Source organism: Ylistrum balloti, unplaced genomic scaffold (genome assembly GCF_031769215.1).
Source record: "Ylistrum balloti isolate Yb309-2 unplaced genomic scaffold, AGI_CSIRO_Ybal_v1 Utg370206, whole genome shotgun sequence".
Classification (NCBI taxonomy): Eukaryota; Metazoa; Mollusca; class Bivalvia; order Pectinida; family Pectinidae; genus Ylistrum; species Ylistrum balloti.
Window position 1 is genome coordinate 529877 of NW_026782178.1, and position 23515 is coordinate 553391.

The 23515-nt window shown below is 33.1% G+C and overlaps 1 protein-coding gene across 1 annotated transcript; it reads right to left on the reverse strand.

Annotated features, from left to right (window-relative positions):
* Positions 1-1101: 1101 nt before the first annotated feature.
* On the reverse strand, positions 1102-22666 carry LOC132551566 (phosphatidylinositol 3,4,5-trisphosphate 3-phosphatase and dual-specificity protein phosphatase PTEN-like). The gene is made up of 9 exons (XM_060215718.1): positions 22588-22666; positions 14497-14581; positions 12752-12796; positions 8948-9122; positions 7997-8104; positions 5832-5973; positions 4986-5152; positions 3009-3215; positions 1102-1566 (listed from the first exon to the last, which is right to left on the reverse strand). The coding sequence occupies exons 1-9, from the start codon at positions 22664-22666 to the stop codon at positions 1174-1176; spliced, it is 1401 nt and encodes a 466-aa protein (XP_060071701.1). The 3' UTR covers positions 1102-1173.
* Between the last annotated feature and the right edge of the window lie 849 nt (positions 22667-23515).

Genomic DNA, 23515 nt, shown 5'->3' on the forward strand with positions numbered 1-23515 from the left:
ATAAGCACCATTTAGATAATTCATTATTGTTTTAACTATTTCACAATGCATTGACACTAAATGTCACATCAAATACTATATTAACAACTACATACACTTTCTTCTGTTGTTTTCTTTTCATTTTTTTCCAGTACTTGTTCTCAAGATGAAAATAAATTCTATATGTGTTGCTACATAAGGTGCCATTTTGTTCATTTTTTTCCAGCAATTGTGTTAAGATGGTGCAAGTATATATATAAAAGATTTACATAATTGACACTACTTCACATCTAGTCTAGTGATACTTTGGCAACAAAGCTTTTTATCAATAAAAACTTTAAAATCTTTTTTTCATCATACCACTTAGCTTTACATGAAACACATGTATATAATTTCTTGTTTTCATGGCAAAATCTGGCAAATTTAATAGATCTTCTAATTTCATGAAATCTGGTTTTTGTTTTGCCTTCATAATCTCTCAAATGTGAATAACAAAGAGAACAGTATTTTCTAGGCATGATAACGTAACAAAACTATCTAAGGTGCAACACAAAATGCCATTTAGAGGTTTCAGATGATTACAATGAATTGTATAGTCCAGAAGGGAGATAACTCTTAATAAAAAAACAAGTTCCCACCCCTCATCCTTACAATCTAACATCACTGCATTAATTTTGACTCTTTTACTAATCAATAGAAATTCTGAATCTTAGCTCAGTGAATAATCATGACCATTTACAAACAAATCAACATCAGTGTCAAGAAGCAAGATGTTTTTGAAAAAGAAAAGGTGATAACAATTTTTCATATTGAATAACAATCCTAATAAACCTGAAAAACTTAAACAGCAGACATAACAAGGATAAGTCAACACATGTCAGTGTTGTCAGTATGTCATCACACAATTACCAACAGATTCTTATATTGATTTTCAGCAAAATATATCTTAAATAAAAATCTCATATTTGTTGCCGCCTTTGAAACCCAGCATCAGTATCTTACACACTTTTATGAACTGGTGCTGTGTCATGCAAACATATACTATAATCACCTAACTTCTATACACATACACTACCATTCATTTTATACAATTTCATTTACACACTAAAGTCTTTTTCATGCATATCCACTATATTAGAACGTTCTTCACACTTATTCAGTTCCTGCAACTCCAAAGACTAAATATCACACATGCTATACAAGCGTTGTTTTTTCTCCATCCCATTCATCATCAGTATCAGTGTCTGACAGATTTTCATCTTGCTCATTCTCACTGAGTGTATCTGCAAGTACTTCACTACTGTCTGTGTCACTTTCTGCGCTTCTATGGCTAAGTGAATGATGAGTACGGCTGTTAAGGGGGGTGTCCTTTAGTGTAAGTTCCGACACTGAGCGATTCGCTTGATCCATGGTGGACGTCGGTAAAGAATGTGTACTGTCTTTTAGCGACGTGGAAAAACCATCAAATGTAGGCGACCGTACGTAAGTTCTGCCAGGCTGAACATGAGATGGAACTGTCAGGCTGTTACTCAAACTATTGCCATTCCTTGGGAATTCAGGGTCTGGTGTTTTGAAGTGCAACTTTGCCTTAATGAAGAAACAAATAATCAAATCAGTATAGCATGTAAACCATCTTTGTAATATGCCCAAACAAAACTGTAGTGATCGTTTATTTCATAATGCAATGCAGGTGAAAGTTGATTACTCATTAACACAAATATCATCGTTTTATATACTGATATGTATCACACTTCACCTGTTCCAATAATGTACATTTTGTGAAATGAACGCATTGAGTATTAAACCATCTGAAGGCCATTCCACTAGGGCAAAACTTGTTAGCTATTGGGTCAGTGCTCAACTCTGTGACATTTCAGGATGTTGCTCCACACAAACAGGTACAACTCTTTTGGATTGATTGCAATTTAATGTGATTTAATCAGTCAAAGGTAACAAGTAACACATCTAGTGCTGAATTATGGAGATTAAATTTCAAAATTTAAAGTGAAGCAAAGGTAACCAACAAACAACACCTCAAACATAAAGTTGAACCCACTTAATTTGAACTCAGTCTGGTACAAAGTATCAACATCCTTCTATAAAATTGATAAGTGAATAGTAAACCATTAAGGTTTATTAAGGTTTTGACCAACAAGAAGTTATGTCCAAACATGCCTAAAATGAATTTGAAAAACTCCTCCTCCCCCAAACAAAATTCTAGTTTCACTCTGTAATAGTTTCACTAAAAAACTTCTTTGTGGAGTATCAGTGAATGATGAGCAATCAAAATGCACTTTCTTTATCTGTATTTACAGATCTGATAAGGAAGTGCTATGTTGATATCATTACAGCTGACCTATATTTTTGTGATCATCACAAACTTTGACTCTCCTAATGTGACTTTCATCCAGTCTGCAGAGGATATGATCATTGGGTAGGAAAAGCATGTAGCATTGCTATATAAGTATATACTAATAAACATATGTAATGCAGAAAACAATGTCATTTTTCAAGTTTGGGTTAGACAAAATTATAATTAACGTGGAGTAAAGTATCACAACAGAAACAAATGAATCAGCATTAACAAAGATCATTCAATAAAAAAGTTTATCTAGTCTGAATACCAAGTTTGCAGGTAGTTTTGTGTTTGTGAGAAGTTCTATATGTTTGCAGGCAGTTTTACGTGTAACAAAATTGTTCATGAAGTGTATATATAACTAGACAGAGATGACTGAGGATATTAATCATACATGTATTTGAGAATGTAATATACTGATGTTCCATATGATTAATTACATGTACGTGTTACCCTAGTGAATTCCTCATAGAACATAAAGTAAATACAAACCAATCTAACTTCTATTTCAGTTGGACTGCAGTTAATACAGTAGAAGTTCCTATAACCAGTAGAAGATTAAAGTGTGACGTTTCTATGACTACCCAGTCACCTTCATCAGACAAATGACCAGTGTGGAGTGTACTAGCACTGACGTATGTAGTGAACGGAGTGGTAAAAAAAATTCACTTACCTGAAAGTTTGGACTGAATAATCTGTGTGATTTGTCTTTATTGGCTTTGTCCAAGTCTTCCTTCATTAAGGTCATGTTTAGACGCTTGGAGTGGTCAGATGGAGTCATCTCTCCAGCACAATAGGTTTTAGTTCCATTGGGATGGTCACTACATGACCCATCCACATTGACAAAGAAGGTATTGAACCAGAATTGAAACATCTTTTCCTGTGTAAATATACAGAAAGTATTACTGTAGCATTAATACAAACAATCCACAGCTATATGCCGCATTACTTAATATTCTACATTTGTCAAGTATGATCATGAACATCATTTGGAGTATACATTCTACTGCCAAATTGTTAAAATTATCACTCAATTGCTACCGATTCATAATTTTCCATCTTTAAGCTAAATTCACCATCAACAAGAATTCTTTGCTTTGACTCTATCAGTGTTTAAATACACAAAATCGAACTCAGCCAAAAGAAGGAAAATTAACAACTAAGTCATACTTCAGCTCCTTCCTTATAGCAAGTTTTAACACAACTACCATCAATGGTACTAAAGTTCACCTCAAATTGTTTATTACTAAACCTCAAAGTAGCATTAGGGGGTGGTTTTACCAACTGGAATCTATATCCCAATATACTGATATTTGAACAGGAAGTGATGTCTTTCAACATTGGTACCAAAAAGTCAATTAGATTTGACACAAAAATGTCAAATTCCAAAATGGTTTTAAAATCAAACAGACTTTTTCCTCAAAAATAATTCATAAAGACTCATAAATCATACCCACAAAAACCCTCAAACCAAATATCAGTACACTTATAAAGGAGTTTACTGATGCCTTTAAACACTTGCACCAAAACACCAAACATTAGATTTGACATAAAAAATCAATGTCCCAAATAAGAGGCAATATTAAATATAAAGGTTATAGGGTAAAAGCTTTGATGTGTCACGAAAAAAAAGAGATTGTGACATTAATGATAGTTTAGTGGAATGTGCTCTCTTTGCAGTATACCCAAGTAGTGTGCTGAAGTTTCGTTTGGGTAACTTGTCTTCTAAATATGCCCTACAGTGGGTCAGCCACTGCTTGACACTAGCGTGAGATCCCTTATTTGTAAGGTCTACAGTTCAGCACATCAGTGAGCCTACAGGTCTTAAAGCTTCCCTCACTGCCATACTTGTAGACTTAAGTGATATGATTCAAGCCAGTGTCAATATACACATATATGACCAAGGGGTCATGAAATTCACAATTTTGATAAAAACACCTGGAGACCCTTTCATCCATGAAGAGCATTTGATTCTACCTAGATTTGGGACAATTTGACCCATCCATCAGCTTCTGGGGGTAAGCTAGGATTAATATGTGCATACCATCAAGCCAGCATTCTTCGCTAATAATGCTTACCAAGTTTGAAATATTTCCAAAGGAAATTAAACAAATCATGCTAAAAAATCCACTTTTCCTATCTAAACTGTAGCAAACTTATTCCCTCCCAAGAGGGAAATCCGAGATCATGAGGTCATGAAATTTGAAATTCTAGTCAATTTGACCACTTGTTGCCTGCCCCTCAGGCCCCCGGGGTGCATATAATTTACCATTTTGTTCATCTTAGGCAAGGGACTGTTTCTGTAAAATTTCATTTAAATTGGTTTTAGGATTTTTGAGAAAATGTTAAAAGTTTACAGACACCACTAAAAAGGTGATCACAAAAATTCACCAAGAGACCTTCCCTTCAAGAAGCAAACTAAAAATGATTCATGCCTTTTCGATTTCTCTGAAACAAACACAAATTCATCATTTATGTCTGCATCTCCTTACTTCCAGCAGACACGCCACGTATAATTTTGAAATTTCATATAATTTTGCTAATCTGAAATTTGATATCTGCACTTGAACTTGTTTGAGTACTTCTGTATACAGGTGGATACAACACTTCTAATGTAGTATGTAAGACAAATGATTTCCTGCAAGCTTACCTTTCCTTTCAGGCGAGGTTTGTTGTAGAATACAACTTTGATGTCCCCACAGAGGGGCACAGATGACTCCACTCCCATGAACTCCCTGTCCTGACCCTTCTTTAAGTCTTCATACACCTTTGAACTGTACACCTTTACTTTATTCTGGTACACCTCAAACACGGGACCTGTATGCAACATTATTTCATTATCATAAACAATCAGTATCATAACAGACATAATAACATTATGGCTGACCTATGAGAACACATTATTGTTGTAAATCAAATGGACTCAACTAGGGACCATCGGAAACCTACATATGAAATTTGAGAAAGATCCATCCAGTACTTCTCAAGAAATAGCCATAACAAAAATAAATTACGGATGGACAGACGAACCACAGACGTAGGGAGATCTGAATAAAAAACAAAAATAAATAAGGTGCCCTTTCATACCATTCTCTTTTGATATGAATAAGCTTGATAAATTAAGAGGGATTTTAAATCTGTAATGACAGTATTACTGTATATAAAATAAAAGAATAATTTAATACTAAAAATGACAAGATGGAATGCAATAACCCTTTTTCAATACACGATTCCTACAAGAATATTCCTTACACACCAGATAACGTAACAGCTCAATATTTCACTACTCCATTTCTTTAAGAATTATGCAACTTGTTTCATAAATTTGTTTTACCAAATAAATAGACATCAATACAGGTGTCCCTCTCATAATGGAAATAAATGTATTTTACACTTTCCTATTTGCAAAAGTGATATTTTAGAACACTACTTTTAGCAATAATAATCATCAGTTACATAAATGACCAATATCAGACTCTCATCAATGAAAACTTACTACAGGTGCCTCCATTGTACATTGGTATCTTTATAAATTCAATGCCAGTCAGTAACAATGTCACTGGTTTGTATTGCAGTCGGCGTTCTATCAGATATCCATAGTACCAGACATAGCGACGCTGACTAGGAATGGTCACACCCTGCAATGTATTGATAAGATCAAATAAAAAATTCATAAGATAAAATACATATCTTTACAAATAATTAATTTTCTTTCTTAACCAAGACATATCTCTCAGTAGTTCTTACAAAAAGTGTTTGAAGAAATTGAATGTAAGACTATGTGCTCTTCCTTCCATCTTGTATGAATCAAAACAATCATAAGCAGGAGTACCAAAGAGACAATATATCTGTTCAAGGATGTGGGATACACTAAATGAGAACACTGCTTTATCACAATAAAAAGATTACAGCTAGGAAAAATACAATAATTCCCTGCCTTTATGGTATGGTAAAACCACAGAAGAGATTTGGTCTGGACATCCCAGAATTCCAATTCTCTATGTTACATTTCTTCTTGCATCTCAAGAGTAGGAAGGATTCACAAAGTATATACATTGTTTTGTAAGTATCCCTTACATATTTCACCAATTACTTCCATGAAATAAGAAAGACTTGTGATGAGAAATATTACATCAACTAAAATAATCTGACAAATATACCAAATTTAACTTCAGCTGCAAAACTTAACAAAATCCCTGTCCTTTGGGGTTTCTACTTATCAACACAACAAAAATACTTTTCATGAATGAAATGTTGGAAAAAAACAAGAGGACTGCCTTGCTCGTCTAACTAATTCAGCTGTTGAGTCATTTAAAGGGAAATTATTTCAGAAATAATTTGTCATCATTGGAATCTGTCAGAGCTCCAGATCTGAGATATGTCAGACTCCTGGTTGATACAAAATTAGGTTCCTTTCACTTACATATGCTCCTGACCAAATCGGGGCAGAATCCCACAAAAAAAGGATTTAATAGAATTTCCCCTATTTCCACTTCGGGCCACCCAAAAGGGTGAGACCTAACTTTTATCAAAAAAAAAATTGTCCCAAACTAAATTTGGACAAAATTTCATTTCTACAAGAGGGGTAGGATTTTAATCAATTTACTTCATTTCCAATACTAAGCTCCTCTAATCCTACCTCAGGGGGTAAAGACCTGACCTTCATTCTAAATTTGGATGAAATTTTATTTCTACATGAGGGGTAGGATTTTAAACAATTAACTTTATTTCCAATATTGAGCCCCTCCCATCCTGCCTCAGGAGGCAGACCTTACATTCATACAAGATTGATTCCCTTCACCCATGAATATTTCAGACAAAATTTGAACAATATCATTCATTCGTACAGGAAGAGTAAAGTTTCAAAAAAATTACTTATTTCCCCTATTGGGCCCTCCCCTCCTGCAAGGGGAATGAGACATACCACCATACAAAACTGATGCCCCTTCACCAAAGAATGCTTCAGGCTAAATTGGGATAATATCCATTCATTATTACAGAAGTAGGATTTAAAAAAAAAAAACCTGCAAAATTTCCAACTTTCAGGCCCCTCCCCTCAGACCCCTTAGGGCCCAGAGAACCAATATTTATACATACTTGGTTCCCATACTCCAAAGGATACTTCTAAAATAATTTGGTCAAAATCCATCCAGTAGTTCATGACTAGTAAAAAGTTTTAGTAAAAAGTTGATGAACGCCAGATGTTAGATGGATGCCATGTCATGTCATATGCTCACCAGTCCTTTGGACTAGGCGAGCTTAAAACAAATGAGTAACTCAGTTTCAGGGGAAGGGGATGAAACTTGTTGTCTATACAACTACATCATAGACATAACAAATCACACCTTTGCCATATAAAAATGACAGTCTCTTATATTGTTATTCCCAACCTTGAACATACGTCATTCTCGCATCAAACTTTATACAGATGTAGCACTAAAATACTACACATCACATATTTCAATTTAATATCACAACTGAAAAGATCAAATAATTGTATTTAATATGCAGAAAATCAGCCGTGTCATATTTCTGAATTTCAATAAGAGAATGAGATCATAATTCTTCCATCTAATATGGACTAAAAACAATGGAATATTTGAAAGAGTCAAGTAGACTGTCAATAGTGTTACATAATATTCTACTTCAACATTAACATACCTTATGGTCCCTGGTCCGTGTCTGACCGTAATGTAGTAAAGCTTCATTATAGTCAGCAAAAAGCTTTCTGTGCAGGAGATAAGCACAGATCATAACACCTGTTCGCCCCTGTTATAACAAAAGTAAATAGTTTAAAACAAAATACTACCAACAAATTTACTTTAAATACCAGATGTTCATATTGTTCATGTACTACATGATAATTAAATGTCTTAAATATCCAAATTTTCACAGAACGACAATCAATATGTTATAATTTTATCACTCAACAGCAATTTGTATACCATTTTCAATATATACGAAGATTCCCTGAAAGGGCCTCATCATCTGATATAAGTCAGCGACATTAGAAAAATCATGAAACTTCCCGTAAGTCTTTATTAACCAGTATCTCATGTAATCAAAGTTAAAGTTTCCCCATCAGTGGAAATAAAGCTATCACAAAAAAAACAGGAAATAAAGTCTCCACGCCTTGCTTTAGTCATTTTCTTCCAAACCAGGACAGGAGGCATACAATCTATACAACTTGGTTTCTTCACTCTAAGAATGCAAAAGAGTGAATAACACTTGAACATATTAAGATTTTACATCTAATTAGAACCGAACCTCTTGTTCTTGTGTTTACAACTATCTGCTTATTCATCATCCAGTCCTCTTCCCCAAAGGATGCACCAGACCAAATTATGTCCAAACCTAGTCAGCAAGTTGATTCTGGACAATTGGGTTTTACAGATGATGATGGTGGACAAATGATATGTAAATAAAGCTTACCTTTAATATGGGGAAAATGGCTTCAACATCAGGAAAACATTGCCCACAGAAAAACACTTCATTTCATCAAATAAGGAAATGAAATTCTAATCAACTACTAAAGCACTTTTATTGTAGATAAGATTGTTGAGCACCCATAGTTGTAATCAATCTATATATATATATATATATAAGATTAACCTTGCCAGCTTTGCAATGTATTGCAGCAATGTTGTTCCTGTCCTTTCCAAGCCACTCATCCAGATCTTCACAAAAGGGTTTGATTAGCTCTAGGCGTGGTGGATTGTGGTCCTCAAATGGAAAACATACCACACGTTTGTGGAACTTGACAGTATCATAGGATCTTTCTATGCACCTGCATTAGAAAATACACAGCGAATGTAATCAACAGAAATAGGTATCTCCAATTTACAACTAAAATGAACATTGCTAGGTCAGAAAGTAGGTATATTTCTGATCTTGTATCAACAGTCTTTTTGTCCTTGACGCAGACCTTATCAACTTTAAATTGTCAATTAACTAATTCTGAGCTAATCTCCTAAAAGTAAGAGTGGATAGTCTTTCTTAAATCACAAGTGATGACAGATACATGTATTACAAAATTTGGTACTTGGATCTCTAGTGATCCTTTGATAAAATGTTTTGGTTAATTTAATGGTAAAGAAATAATATATACATAAATCATGACTGTCTATATAGGCCACTGGCTTTTGAGTTTCAGTACAATACACTTTATACCAATTGAATGCATATATGTATCATAAAGACCTATACGCCTACTTACAAGGCCAATGTATCTTTGCCCCCTTTAATTGGCTTTTATAGGCAGATTTGACAGGTACTATTTGTTATTTTTAAGAGAACAACAAATGTTAAAAAATATATCTACAAATTAATGCACACTCCCTTAAATACTGGATTTTGGCACTTCACTCTGCCACATTTTCAACACTGATAATGGAAAGTGTTAGCACTTAAAGTAGCTTTTTCTGGCAGACTACAATTTGTTGAATGTAGTTTTGTACATATTCAAACAATTTATTTTTACTTTCATTTTCATTTTTTTTTTTTTTTTTTTGTAGCCTTTCTTGAGCATAATAAGTTACTAGTCACCAACTGCTAATTTAAGTTGCCATGGTAACTAAAATATGCACCAATCTGAGCACTGTGGGTTGTGAAATGCAAAACATGACTACCTTATTTATTATGCTGTGTCACAGAACATCTAAGTTAATAATTCTTTAGAACAGGATGTGATGTTCAAGAAAAAGCATCCTTGTCATCAGAGAAATAGGAAGTGTATTGACCAATATACTGTACAGATAATTCACACAATACATGTTTGTATATGTAGATATTATGTCATTTCATCACCAAGTGGCTTTTTCCTGACAACAGTGAAAAAGGTGAATTAATCACTATCAGCAACAGGAAGAAGAGGCCCACTGGCCTAAAGGTCACAGAAAGTCAGAAGTTAGTCATTGTAGGTGTGATCCATCTTAGGGATTATGTTACATGATTTTGGGCCAATTAAAATAGTATCAGACGCAAGTACATGATGAGGTAATTCTGTTTAATTTCATACTGATGCATGTATATCACTGAGAGGCTAGTTCTTTCCACTTATCTTTGTATTCTAGTGTTTAAAGTTATAAACCATGAGTTTAAACATGTACAAATTTTAAGCCTAAAGTCATGCATCAAGCTTGCTAAAGGTGTAGCTACAAGTCAAGCCACATAACTTCTGGTATCAACATTAACACAACAAAACCTCTTACCTAACCCCCCTCCCAAAAAAAACAAAACAAAACAAAACAATTTCTTATCAACATTGAAAAAATCAAAAGTAATTGTGAAATTGATAATAGGAGAACTTTACTGGAAACCAAATGCATATCATCTTAGTATAATACTAAAGTTATATTACGAACACAAAATTTTAACAATGGGCATTATCTCTGTAATTAACAGTTGCAGTCGTACAACCAAATACTACAAATACATACACCAAGTTTCATAATCCCAATTTAAATGCATGCAAAGTTATGCTCTGGACATGAAATTTTTAACAACCACGTAGGGATAATCATTTTAACAACCACGTAAGGATTATCATTTTAACAACCACATAAGGATTATCATTTTAACAACAACATAAGGATTATCATTTTAACAACCACGTAAGGATAATCATTTTAACAACCACGTAAGGATAATCATTTTAACAACCACGTAAGGATAATCATTTTAACAACCACATAAGGATTATCATTTTAACAACCACATAAGGAACCACATAAGGATTATCATTTTAACAACCACATAAGGATTATCATTTTAACAACCACATAAGGAACCACATAAGGATTATCATTTTAACAACCACATAAGGATTATCATTTTAACAACCACGTAGGGATCATCATTTTAACCTTATTACACTAATCCAATCAACTGATGTGATTTACAATAATTTTTTGTTTTGAAGACATGTACATTAAGGGCCCTCCATCTGCCAGATTTGGGGCCGATATTCTGCCCCATTCCCTTCCCAATGCAAAATAGTATCTTTTTTCCCAATTTAGACCCTAAGTTTTCCCAATTCTAAGGAAAACACCATTATTTTTCCCAATTCTAAGGGCCCAGGGCCCCAGTCCCAAAATGGGGTGTGAGAGCCCTGACATTACTAATCTAGCCCATATTGTAAGAGAAGAGAAACTGCTATCAATCTGAAGCGATTTCAACTGAATTGTTCATTAGGATTTTTTGTAATGGAGGTTTAATGAAAAATCAGTCGTAAATATATCATATTCATATTTATTGCACTTAAAACAGTCTCCAATGACATTTTTGGATAAAACACTTTTCCAATACAAATTTAACCATCCTTAGACTCAAAACTTATTCTCATGTGAAAGGACTACCAAGAGGTCCACATTTTCTATCTATACCAAATACAGAGACTCTAAATCTCTCTAATCCTACAATCATTTGTTATATATATATAGGTCATATTACACATCATGTGACACCTGTACACAGGTCATGTGATACTAGTAACCAACCATTTTCTGTACCAAGATTTTCAAATCATGTGATGCTTGTATCCAAACACCCTTGGTTTTTATAAATAGAAATTAACAGGCTATACAATACCAGTAATCAACCATCTTTTGTAGCAAGGTATACTGATTAGAGATCCCAAAACAAGCATGGTATGCGATACCTCACAATGTTAACACAGAATGTGCAAATGTTGGGTGCTGAAGTTAATTTGTGATCACAGGTACAACTTCAGTTGTTATATGGGGAAATTTCCTTTAAAATAATTTTACTATTTTTTAATAAGGTTTGACAATCTTACATGTATGTGATTGTACAAAATTTTCATATTTCAAAGTTCAACTGTTACAAATTGAATTACAAGGAGTCCTGAAATGGCAAACTTTTTAAACCATTTATGGATTGTGCATCAATTTCCCTTTTAAGTGATAATTGTATAATTTTCAACAGGGACAGACAACGCATAAGCGAGACAAGGCAATCGCTATAGTTCACTTGAAACTCCATGTCTAGTAATCTCAACATTACAGGGCTCTAGATCTGCCAGATTTGGGGCCGATATTCGGCTCCATTACCAATGCAAAATAGTATCTTTTTTTCCCAATTTAGACTCAAAGTTTTCCCAATTCTAAGGAAAACACTGCTATTTTTCCCAATTCTAAGGGCCCCGGGCCCCAGTCTCAAAATGGGGTGTGAGAGCCCTGTATTATCTCCTGGACTCTTCACTCTAAAATACACCAATCAAATGATTGATATATTTTTGTACATAAAAAAATAAGTAGACTTACATGGACGTAGACATATGTAAAGAAGTAAAAATTTGAATCTTGAAAGCTGATTCCAAAGAAACAGAGACCAGGGCACAGCTGGGAGGCATTCATTGGAAATGTTGAAACATCAGTTGGTATTAATGATACTTACAAATTATATACCTTGTAGTGGTCTTTATGTCGTTGGTCCAAAAATCTGAAAACAGAAACAAATATTGTATATCACACAAAAATCCTAGCCAACTTCATTAGTTTACTAGTACATTTCCCCTCAAGTATAGCATACACAAAATTCACCTTATTTGAAAACTTGCCTCATGTTGAAACAAAATTTGCCAAACAAAAAATGCAAATTTCACTTTTCACTTTGATAATTTTTAATTTCTCTTCAATGTAGCAAATATTCTGCTTTTTCACAAAAGAGTATAATCCCCCAAAAACCTTAATTGATCCCTGCACTTAATCTAAATCCTGTAATAAAAGATAAATAATCACATATAAAACATACTGTGCAATGTGACAGATTTATCCAAAATAAATGACTGTTTTGATATGTCAATCACTTTAGTAAATGTGAAATTTCCTACAAACTTTCCTCTTACACTGTTCTACCATCATAATGATCTGTATATCTTTACCATTACACTTGTTTCATCATAATTAATGTAAGGTAAATGTTCCAATATTTATCTTAAATAATTAAACTTAAATACATGTACCTAGAAAATTGGAGAAAAATATTTATTATTTGTTTTCAAATCATTTGTAGAAGTAATATAGACCAGAATAAGCCTAATATGTATCTTTCATAAAATATATTACTTACAGCCACAAACAATAGAGTGATCAATAAAGAATTTATTTTGTTGATAATATTGAATGTCATTGAATATGTGTACTTATTATCTAAACCATAGATGCTATCAATATGTAGTCAGACATGTAAACAGACATGTATAAACCTTCACCTTATATATATTCTGGCCTTTACCATAGCCAGGTCAATTGATAATACAGCCTGTTTTGCTACCTAACACACAGTAATGAAACCTTTACCTTTAAAAGTGCATACTTTGACCTATAAATTCTTGTCAAACAAGAGATGGACAACTGACCATGATACATCTGATTTAATATAGACCATACAATACATTCAAAAAGCAAATGTGTAATGTGTAACATATCAACAGTGTGTTCTGAGAGCATGTCTCTCCATAATTTGTCAAATCTGAACAATCAGATTTCATTTTGGAGATTTCTAAAGGACAAATCTATCTATGCCAAAAAAGGATAAGTTCCCAATTTACACCTTCAATGATATCTACTTCCTATCACTGAGTAAACTTTCTATGTAGATATGACATGCAGATATGTTTCTCATGTGTGTACTGACCTACATATAATCTGTACATGTACAAGTTACATCAGTTAGTATTTGTATCATCAGTTAGTAAGCAAAGGGATGGACTACTAGAAGTAAAGACACTATTTTGGGGGAGTACAAACAATTTTCATTGATAAATAATTAACATGCAAAAATGATTCAAACACAAGTGAACTCAAATCAAAATCTATCTCAATTCTAAAATCTTGAAATTCAATTATAAAATATCTGGCTTTTAATCACTAATCAGGGATAACAAGGCCTACCCAACTATCATACTATTAGGTATAGTTATTCTGATAGACACAAATAAGGTTTATCATCAGTTTCTTGGGAATAACATACAATGCATGACAAAGAGTCTGCCAAAAATTTACAATGCTCTTCATTTTCTCAAGCCTTGTTTCACTCTAAGAACATCATATTCATGTAAGTTGGTTGCTACAGGTTTTTTTTATCTCTAAAACTTGCTATCGCCCAAGGTTGTCTCTACAATGAACATTAATACTTACCGTGCCACTTGGTTGATGTTATTCCTATAAACACCCTCGATGGATTCAGCAGGGAAGCCCATGGCAATTATGTTTGGATAAATATCTGAGAAATTGTTAAGGTAGAAGGTATCATCAACAAAATCTTAGATTTATTAAGTAAATCATTGTACATCTATAATATGACTTTTGACTTTTACGCAAAACTTGCATTTTTACAGCCTTTTTATATCCATATATGCTCATACCTTTTTATCGCTGTTTATCCAGTAAATTTGCCCATGTAAAATTTTGGTGTATATGTCACTGCACCAGTAAGTAATCAACTGTCATAATTATTAATAATGATGTTACGTCATGAATTGAAAATGACACTTTTTTTCAATTTAAACTGTCAAAATGTGAATTTTCTGTGTTATGTGGTCAAAAGTATCTAAATTTGTTCGCATTTCATATGACATTTTTAGAAAATTGTCTCAAAGTTTGAATTTTTGCTCACCAACTTACACCAACACTCAAAAAAAAAAAACTTGTTTCATCAATTCTCGTATGAAAAGCCATTTAAAAATCCTATATATCCAACACATTTATAATATAATAAATCTAACATTTATAAGATATGATGACTGTGGGCTAAAAAAGTGCATTTCAAAGTTTTATATTGCAATCACTGGTACATGGATATACATATATACATCACAAGTAATTAAACAATAATCCATAATTTTTAAACAAGTATCCATGGTTATGTTTCGAATAGCAAATACGGCTCCTAATAAAATGGCAATTATGTTTCCATTTTGAAAAATACATCTTCATTGTGCATGACAATTTCCTTATCATGGGATTTCACTACAATCTTGGCTGACAGTTTTAGTATGAAGGGTTATACAACAGAAATTTGGATCATTTGGGTATTGAGAAGAAATTGTTGAATTTTTTAAACACGTTTGACTCCTGTAACCTTGAAAGTAGGTCAAGGTCATTCATTTGAACAAACTTGATGGCCCTTCATCCCACCATGCTACTGGTCCAATATCATGACCCTTGACTATTTGGATATTGAGAAGAACTTGTTTAAAGATTTAAACATGTTTAACCCCTGTGATCTTGAAAATAGGTCAAGGTCATCACTTGAACAAACTTCATCCCATCATACATCTGGCCCAATACCATGACCCTGAGCTTTTTGGTTACTGAGAAAGAGTTGAAAATGTAAATTGTTTACAACATAGGATGGATGCCGCTAGACAAAAAACGACCACTGTAGGTCACTTGAGACTTTGTCTCAGGTGACCTAAACACTCATTGAAATAGAAAACAACAGCAAAACAATCAACGACCAAGAAGAGTAAATAAACTAATTACCATAAATGTCTGACTCTTAATCTTAGTACACAAATTTTCCATTTGGTAAAAATCTATACCTTTCCAAATTGGAAATGGAATCAATTCCTTTGGGAATGGTATCATTATCTGACTCAATTAAAACACTGCAGTCTCAACAATTAAGACTTAAGAATAAGATTTAATGTCCTATCAGTTTTTCTAGTATTAATTTACTATAAGAGAAGTGCTGTACATGTATATTCACCGAAAATATCAATGACATTCAACAAAATAGTTTGGTAATTCATGCAGAATATCTGACCTACATTTTTAAGATGTCACAATTGTTCTATGTCAATAGGAAATGCTACCCATCAAAACAATAGAGCAAAGCACTTATATGTGTTAAAATACAAGATTTACAAGGAAACAAAATCATGTACTGGTATATCCTGTGCTCAGTCCCATACCATTACACTATATTGTGTATCAATATGTTTATATTAATAGCATAACACAACAAATATTTCCAAGGATATTCTGTCAGATATATGTTTTAACATCAAGACATAAATTTAAAGTTTCCTATACTTAGTAAAAATTGTCCACCTCTGGGTTTATGCATGTATACAAATGTAACTAACAACATAATATATATATTATTATCATCATATGTCACTGTGAAACAGTAAGATAATGCATAGCACACAAAGAATAGTGGCAACATGGATTTCATCTATAAAACCATAAAAAATTGGGGTTTTTTTTTATCGTTCGTAATACCTGGTATACTCAAGCATAAGGAGGGTCAACATATATACTTCTACTTTGTCCAGCAATAAGGATGTGTCTGATAATAAGCTCATCCATGTTTATTACTGTTCAGTGGAAATAACATTTACTGTTTATTGTCTGGCAATAAGCCCACCTCATACAAAGAACTTGTTCAGGCTGATGAAGTCAATGACTGATATCAGTACAAAGGGTGAGGTAGTCAAACATAGGGTATAATCCATCTGACTCATTACGTGTATAATATGCAAGTAGATATAATACAGGTTTATCGTGTATTTCTTGATAGGGATCTATACACAATCATGAGGACTAATCATATTTAAGATAAACATCCAAGAAGGCTTTTGAGGTACATAACTTAACAGAAAAATCTGTATATTACATAAATGAATGTGTACATTTACTAGTTGTGTTATATTGATATGCATGAATTTTGACGATTCATACCACCAGTCTTCTATATTCATTACAAATGGACCACCTGTGAAAGAACTACATTCTCTAATACCAAGGGGTACAATAAACATGTCCTTTTATCCTTGTTTTTGTTCCCTAGAATAACACAACAATCTGTGTACAAGTAGTATATATATAATTGGCAGCTTTTAATCTGAGCTTATTGTACAAAACCACAGAAGATACAGGCCAAATAAAAGTCCTCAGTGAGTGCCCGTGATAATATGTGACAGGCACAGCATTACTCTTGTCCAGATTTTCCCACTGGATCTTATTTTTACACACGGTATATACACCTCTTGTGAGATACAGGAGATATATCAGCTTCCCCATAACAAGATTAACAAATCCTAAATTTACCAATCTTCTCATACATCTTATGTGCTATTCCCACTTTTTCATAATGTAGTCTTTCTCTTTATTTCTATCTTATGAAAGTTATTTTCAGGTGCAAACCACACCAACTCCATTTTTCTCTCTATCATTGCACTTTATCCTGGTAAATAAGAAAAAAAATGAGGGTAATGAAATTTTCAAAAGCTAAAACTGAAGATAAGAAAATACTTGAATTACTTTTCTGTAGACCTCTGTTTGGAAATGGGTTGCTAAAACAGATGAACTTGTTTGCTGAAGAGACATCAGATTCTCTTATCACATGATTAAAAAATACACACTACTCCAAAGCGATTGACAGACAAACTCCTTATTCATTACCAGAATTTTTGGTTAGATTAACTTAACTCTGGTTGTTGCCAGTGTTGGGAATAACTAAGTAATTCAAAATGAAGCAAAATGGGTAAATGAGGTAAATATGTTGTAATATGCCTTAAAGTCCAGGGTGGGTGGGCTTGTAGAGCTTATTGCAGTACAATGGAAATGCTCCAATTAGTTAATCAGAAAGTAGTTTTACTAAGACTATCTTATTTTAAGTAAATTAGTTTGTCACAGAAGAGGCCTGAAAATGCACTTGCATCTGGGATAAATTTTTGAACACACAAAATCTTTCCTATGAAAATTCTAAAAAAAAAGTTGGCCATCATCAATGGATTGAAGCTGAGAATACACAGTATGTACTGAAGTATATACCTATATATATGTTGATAGTAATCTTACACAAAAAATATTTATTATGTACTTTTCTACATAGTAAAGTTTTGTAGAGCGAAGACTGCAATGGTTACGGCTGTCACAGTATCTCATGTTTTAGGTACTTATCATTGTTAAATTAAACGGGTTAAGTTTGTTATTAAAGGTCCAAAGAGTTACAGTACGACTACAAATTAAATCTCCATAAACACATATGGTAGACCAGGTGTCTTACCTAAAGCTTAGCCTTGCATTTTATAAGGCTCTCAATAGTAAATTCTTATATGTATTATTACAAAATAAACTTCAACGTTCAATTTGAAGCATTGATTTTATCACTAAGTTGGAGATTATTGTCAAAGGAGTCTATCAAATATTATTTCAAATACAATTAAGTCCTGAAGCGTTATATTGGATCTAAATGTCACTCATAATGCTGTAAAATAATCATTCATTATTGTAACATGAGCTAAATAAATACAATCTACCTATACCATCTATTTCAACTGTAAAAGTAGCTGAATTCTACAGTATCAGTTTTGATAATACAAATTATTATGCATTTGTTTAAACCAAAGTTATGTATAAAATTTAACATATTTTACAGTACCTAGCTTCATGTACATACCAATTTCATGGAAGACTTGTTTTTAAAATAGTTGAATACAATTGCTATACTATAGCAAGCAAGTTATTCATAGGGTACTGTTTCAGTTCTATTTTAGACATTTGATCCCAAAGACCTTGAAAAGAGATAAAGGTAAACATTTACTGCATTTAAGTTCAGTATACTAAATATTGGAAGAGTTTCAAACTATCATACAAGGAAAGTGTGTAATATCCTGTATACTGTATAGCCAGTGTTCACACAGACTTACTTCCGGGTTCCAAGAACATCTGTAGGCATATATACTTACATGTATGACACATAAACACTATAAAATCAAACTACTACAGCCAGCTAGCCATCTGAATGTTTTATATGTACACAAGAAACATTAAACATGACATTACATGGAAAATGTTTTCTTCACACCTCTGTATTTCTTGAACATATTACAATATAATCTATATGTGATACCACATATGTTGATGTCACATGTCTTGCTTCATTTATTATCAATTCATTTGGTTGTAATCTGAAAAAAGAGATCTGAAACATCGAGAGGAAACTTTGCACTCATCCTGCTGATTTTCCTTGGTTCTATGTTAGACTAATCATTTGTTCTTTTTCTGTCATATCCAGTCATAACAGTAATGAATAAATAAGTGGTAACATGTTAAGCTTGAAAATGTAAAGTACTAGTTACATGTGATTGATTCCATAATATAAATTAAAATGGTCATTTGCAGCCATTTAGAATACCAAATTAAATGACATCCATAATTTTGAACCTATTAAATTTGAACTTGTCAATGAAGTTTCAAGATAATACCTTACAGAGTTCTGATAGCGAAATAGCAGAAAGAAACCTCTAATGTCAAAAGCCTAACTACTGACTCATAATGATTAGGGCATGATGATCAAGAACTGAATTAGAAAGGGATATCCATTGAATTAATGTCAAATCAATGCAAACAAGCCAGACAATACAACAGAAAACAAATATGTTTCATTTGGATTTTTACTTGTACAAACTGTTAGGAAAGCTGCTCCATGTTTCAAAATTCAGACCCATCACAATTTGTCTGTCTTTTTTTTTTGGTAGCTAACTAGTTATAAGTTCACCATAAAAAAACACTGAATGCTAGATTTAATTTATAGTTGCTTTATATCCTATTAACAGCCAGGGTCATTAAAGCAGGAGTTCCCAAAGAAAAAAAGAAGACCTGTGGCTAGTACCTTGTGACAGTCCCATGTAGGCCTTGAAGCCATGACTTAATGGTGGAGGGCAAGTGATAAAGACCCTCAGACGCCTTAATCCCTTGACCACAATTGTCCCTATGTATGCATGGTTGCCTGTTTGTTGTCCAATATTTAGGTTTGTCTTCTGAGCATGACAACAGCTATTGTCAGAGTCTCCAATGTAAATTGTATCATGTGTAAAAATGACTGTGTGGTAAATATAAATCTGTAACCCAAAATCCAAAATGAAACACCTGGAATTTCATAAAGTTTTGATTTAATTTGCATTTACTACCCAAACTGAAGCCTAGCAAATGCAATGATTGAAGTATTCAATTAGGTATATACAGTTGAAACTTGTTGTCTTCAAATCACTCAAGTCGAGATTCTGTTTGAGTCAAAATAATTTCCTAGTCCAGACATTTTTCTTTCTATATATCTTTGTAATTTTAGTTTGGATGACTCAAATTTCAATGAGTCAAAATTTTGTTTGAGTCAAAGAGATCCTTCAGTCCCTTCAATTGTAATGCAAGGAAAAAGTCATTCATGTTGAAATCAATTTTTGTCAAAACATTGGCTCGTCTCCTGCTAAAATCGGTAAATACATACACAGAGTAGAAAGTCACCTGTGCGAAAACACATGGCTAATTACAGCATATCCATTCAACGTACACATATCACTTGGTCTCCTGTGATTAATCACCAGTTTAATTATCCAATCAAAATTTGGCTTCTTAATTAGTATCACCATCCTGTTAGTGTTTTACCTGTACATTAAACAATCAATGTATTTAACCAAGACATGAAAACATTTAGCTTGGTTGTGTACATCTCTACGAACAATGAAAACAAATTTATCAAAACAGTAAGAACTTTTTGATGAAATCTGATCCCCACAATTTCGAAAGAAGACTAATATTTGAGCTTGTTTACTAGTGCTTGGACAATAAAGTGCTGAAAGTATTTTCACTGATACAGTTTATATCTGCGTGCTTCCAGTGCTTGTATAATATCAAAACTTTTTAGTGCTGTGTTTTTCATGTTTATCTATTCATAGTAAAGTCATATTAATGTGAACTGAAAATTTCATTCATCGTTTCTACAAGTGTATCAAACGCAATTTTTTTGTTTTGTTTTATTGTCATTTCAAAAAATATATTACCTATATTTGTTTCATCAGGTAGGGTAAGTGTGCACATGTGCAGGACAGAAAGACTGAATGCATATGTAGTTGATTGGTGTTGTTTTTACACATTTTGTTGTTTAGATGAATGAACAACAAAAGGAGAAAGTAGAAATTTGTTTGCTTCTGTTTATTTACTGCCATTTCATCTATCAGATTAAATTACGCTGTTCATACCATGGTGTACCATGCTATAGTCTGTACTTCGTTCAAACGTAATCAATGTCAGGAAACTAGTATCGTCAACCTTATTTGCACATTTTGTTCGTGTTGAAGATGGGATAAGTCAGAATATTTTCCACAGTCTCTTGAATTTCAAGATAAATAACTTTTGTTGTATATATATTATTCAACCAGCTTTGTCAATCTACCACAGCCTCTACAGGGAACAAGATGAAAACATTTTCATGTTAAATGAAACAGTTGGTGTCCCTAAGGCAGAGAAGAGTGTGGTCTAACCCTTCAACCCAGTTAGCTATTGCTAAAGGCACCTGTGGGTAAAGGAAAATTAAGGTCAAGTTTTTGAGTAAGAGAACCTATATTAAGAATTGGGCCTTTGATGTCATAATGAAGAAACCAATAATATTTGTTATCAATAATGTGGAAAAGACGACCATGACACATAGATGATATGTCCTCTTACAACTTATGCTACTGCTTGTTATAATTAGAACAGCAGGTCCTGCCCTCCCATTTGTATTTTGCATCATGCAAAGGTCAAGGTTTCTGAAGTCAATGTGAAGGGTGACACTGAAAAGATCACCAGCATCTGTGGACTCGCAGCAGTTGATTCCTTATATGATCTTAAAAGCAACAGTAACAATGTGAAATTATGATAAAATACAAAAAAAACGATAAAATGCAAACATGTACACAACACAAAATAGGAATGATACACAATTATGACACAATACAAAACAGCAAAGATACACATGGCTATTGATTTAAGAACAAAATACTTCATGATGTAACATTTTCTTTGACGAGGAAGTAGAGCTTGAGATTCTAATTACATTTGTAATTAGAGGAAGCAAATTGATACTCACTTTTCATCATCATGTTGGAATTTCATACATTGATATGCTCTAGTAAATAAGATTAATGTTAGGACTAAGTCATGACCATTTTTGGCAATGCTACAGTACGGTACTTAAGTATGTATAGTAATAACTGGAAGATCTTCCTCTATTATCATATATATGTATGTATACATGCAAAAACTACAAAATTTACAAACACTGAAATACAAAAGATCATGTCATGGTCAGCATTAACATTCATTAATGTACGACAAGTCGATTACAATTCCATCACTGATTGTCATTCTTTTTTTTATTTCACATGTCGTCTGCGTTGGTTGTCATGACCAGATGTATAAATGTGGATCACGAGAAACATTTCCTCAAAAAAAGGATACAGGTCAAATCCAAGTCAAAGCCATCTTCTTGATACCGACGCTTATTTTTACTCACAATTGAGCGAATCTTATTCGCCATCCTGTTGCTATCTTGGTCATCTATATGAAACTGTCACATCATATTCTCCAAATATTATCCGTGTTCAGTCATACAGCCTTACACATTTCTATAGAGCAACAGTTGAAATAACTGCACGTCAGCCCAACCTTGTACGGATGTAGTTCAGCGTTCTGGCAAGATGAAGCAATAACTGAAGAAAATATGAAAACCGATAGTCATAAATTCATAGCTCAGAAATCGTTGGCATCATTATCCGTAGTCGAATAAGTTTTCGTGAAGAAACTGCCATGTTGTTTTCAGTGTGTATGCGATTTATCGTTTCATTATGGCGGCTTCCTGGTGCAAGGATATTAATGCGCTTAAAAGTTAGTTCACTTTAGCGACAACAACAATTCATTTATTTTACATTTTAATGTTAAGTTACAATATTAACTTGTTTTAGAATATTCAAATTTGTTAAATGAAACCAAACCAATTAGTGATTACGAGCAAATTATTATTTCAGCGAAGGCGTATGACCGAAGCACCTAAATAACCTGTCCCAAAGGTCAAAGGTAAAACTGTTTGAAGATCTTGTGACCCACTGACCTAGTGAAGCATGATATTGAACCGTACAATGACCGAGTTAAAATCTATAAATACGTAATAATTACAGTTGCCAAAAGGAATAAGATAATGAGACAAGAATACTGACATAGTACAAATTAAGAATTATGTGACATACTTTTTGATGAAATCACATATTTCAATCTAAAAAAATGTATGATATTGAAAAAAATGTCCTGATAATGATAATAATTATAGCACGGAATTTGATTAGTACCTGTATATGTTCGTGTGTTTTCGTTTTGTTTTTAAATACGAAAA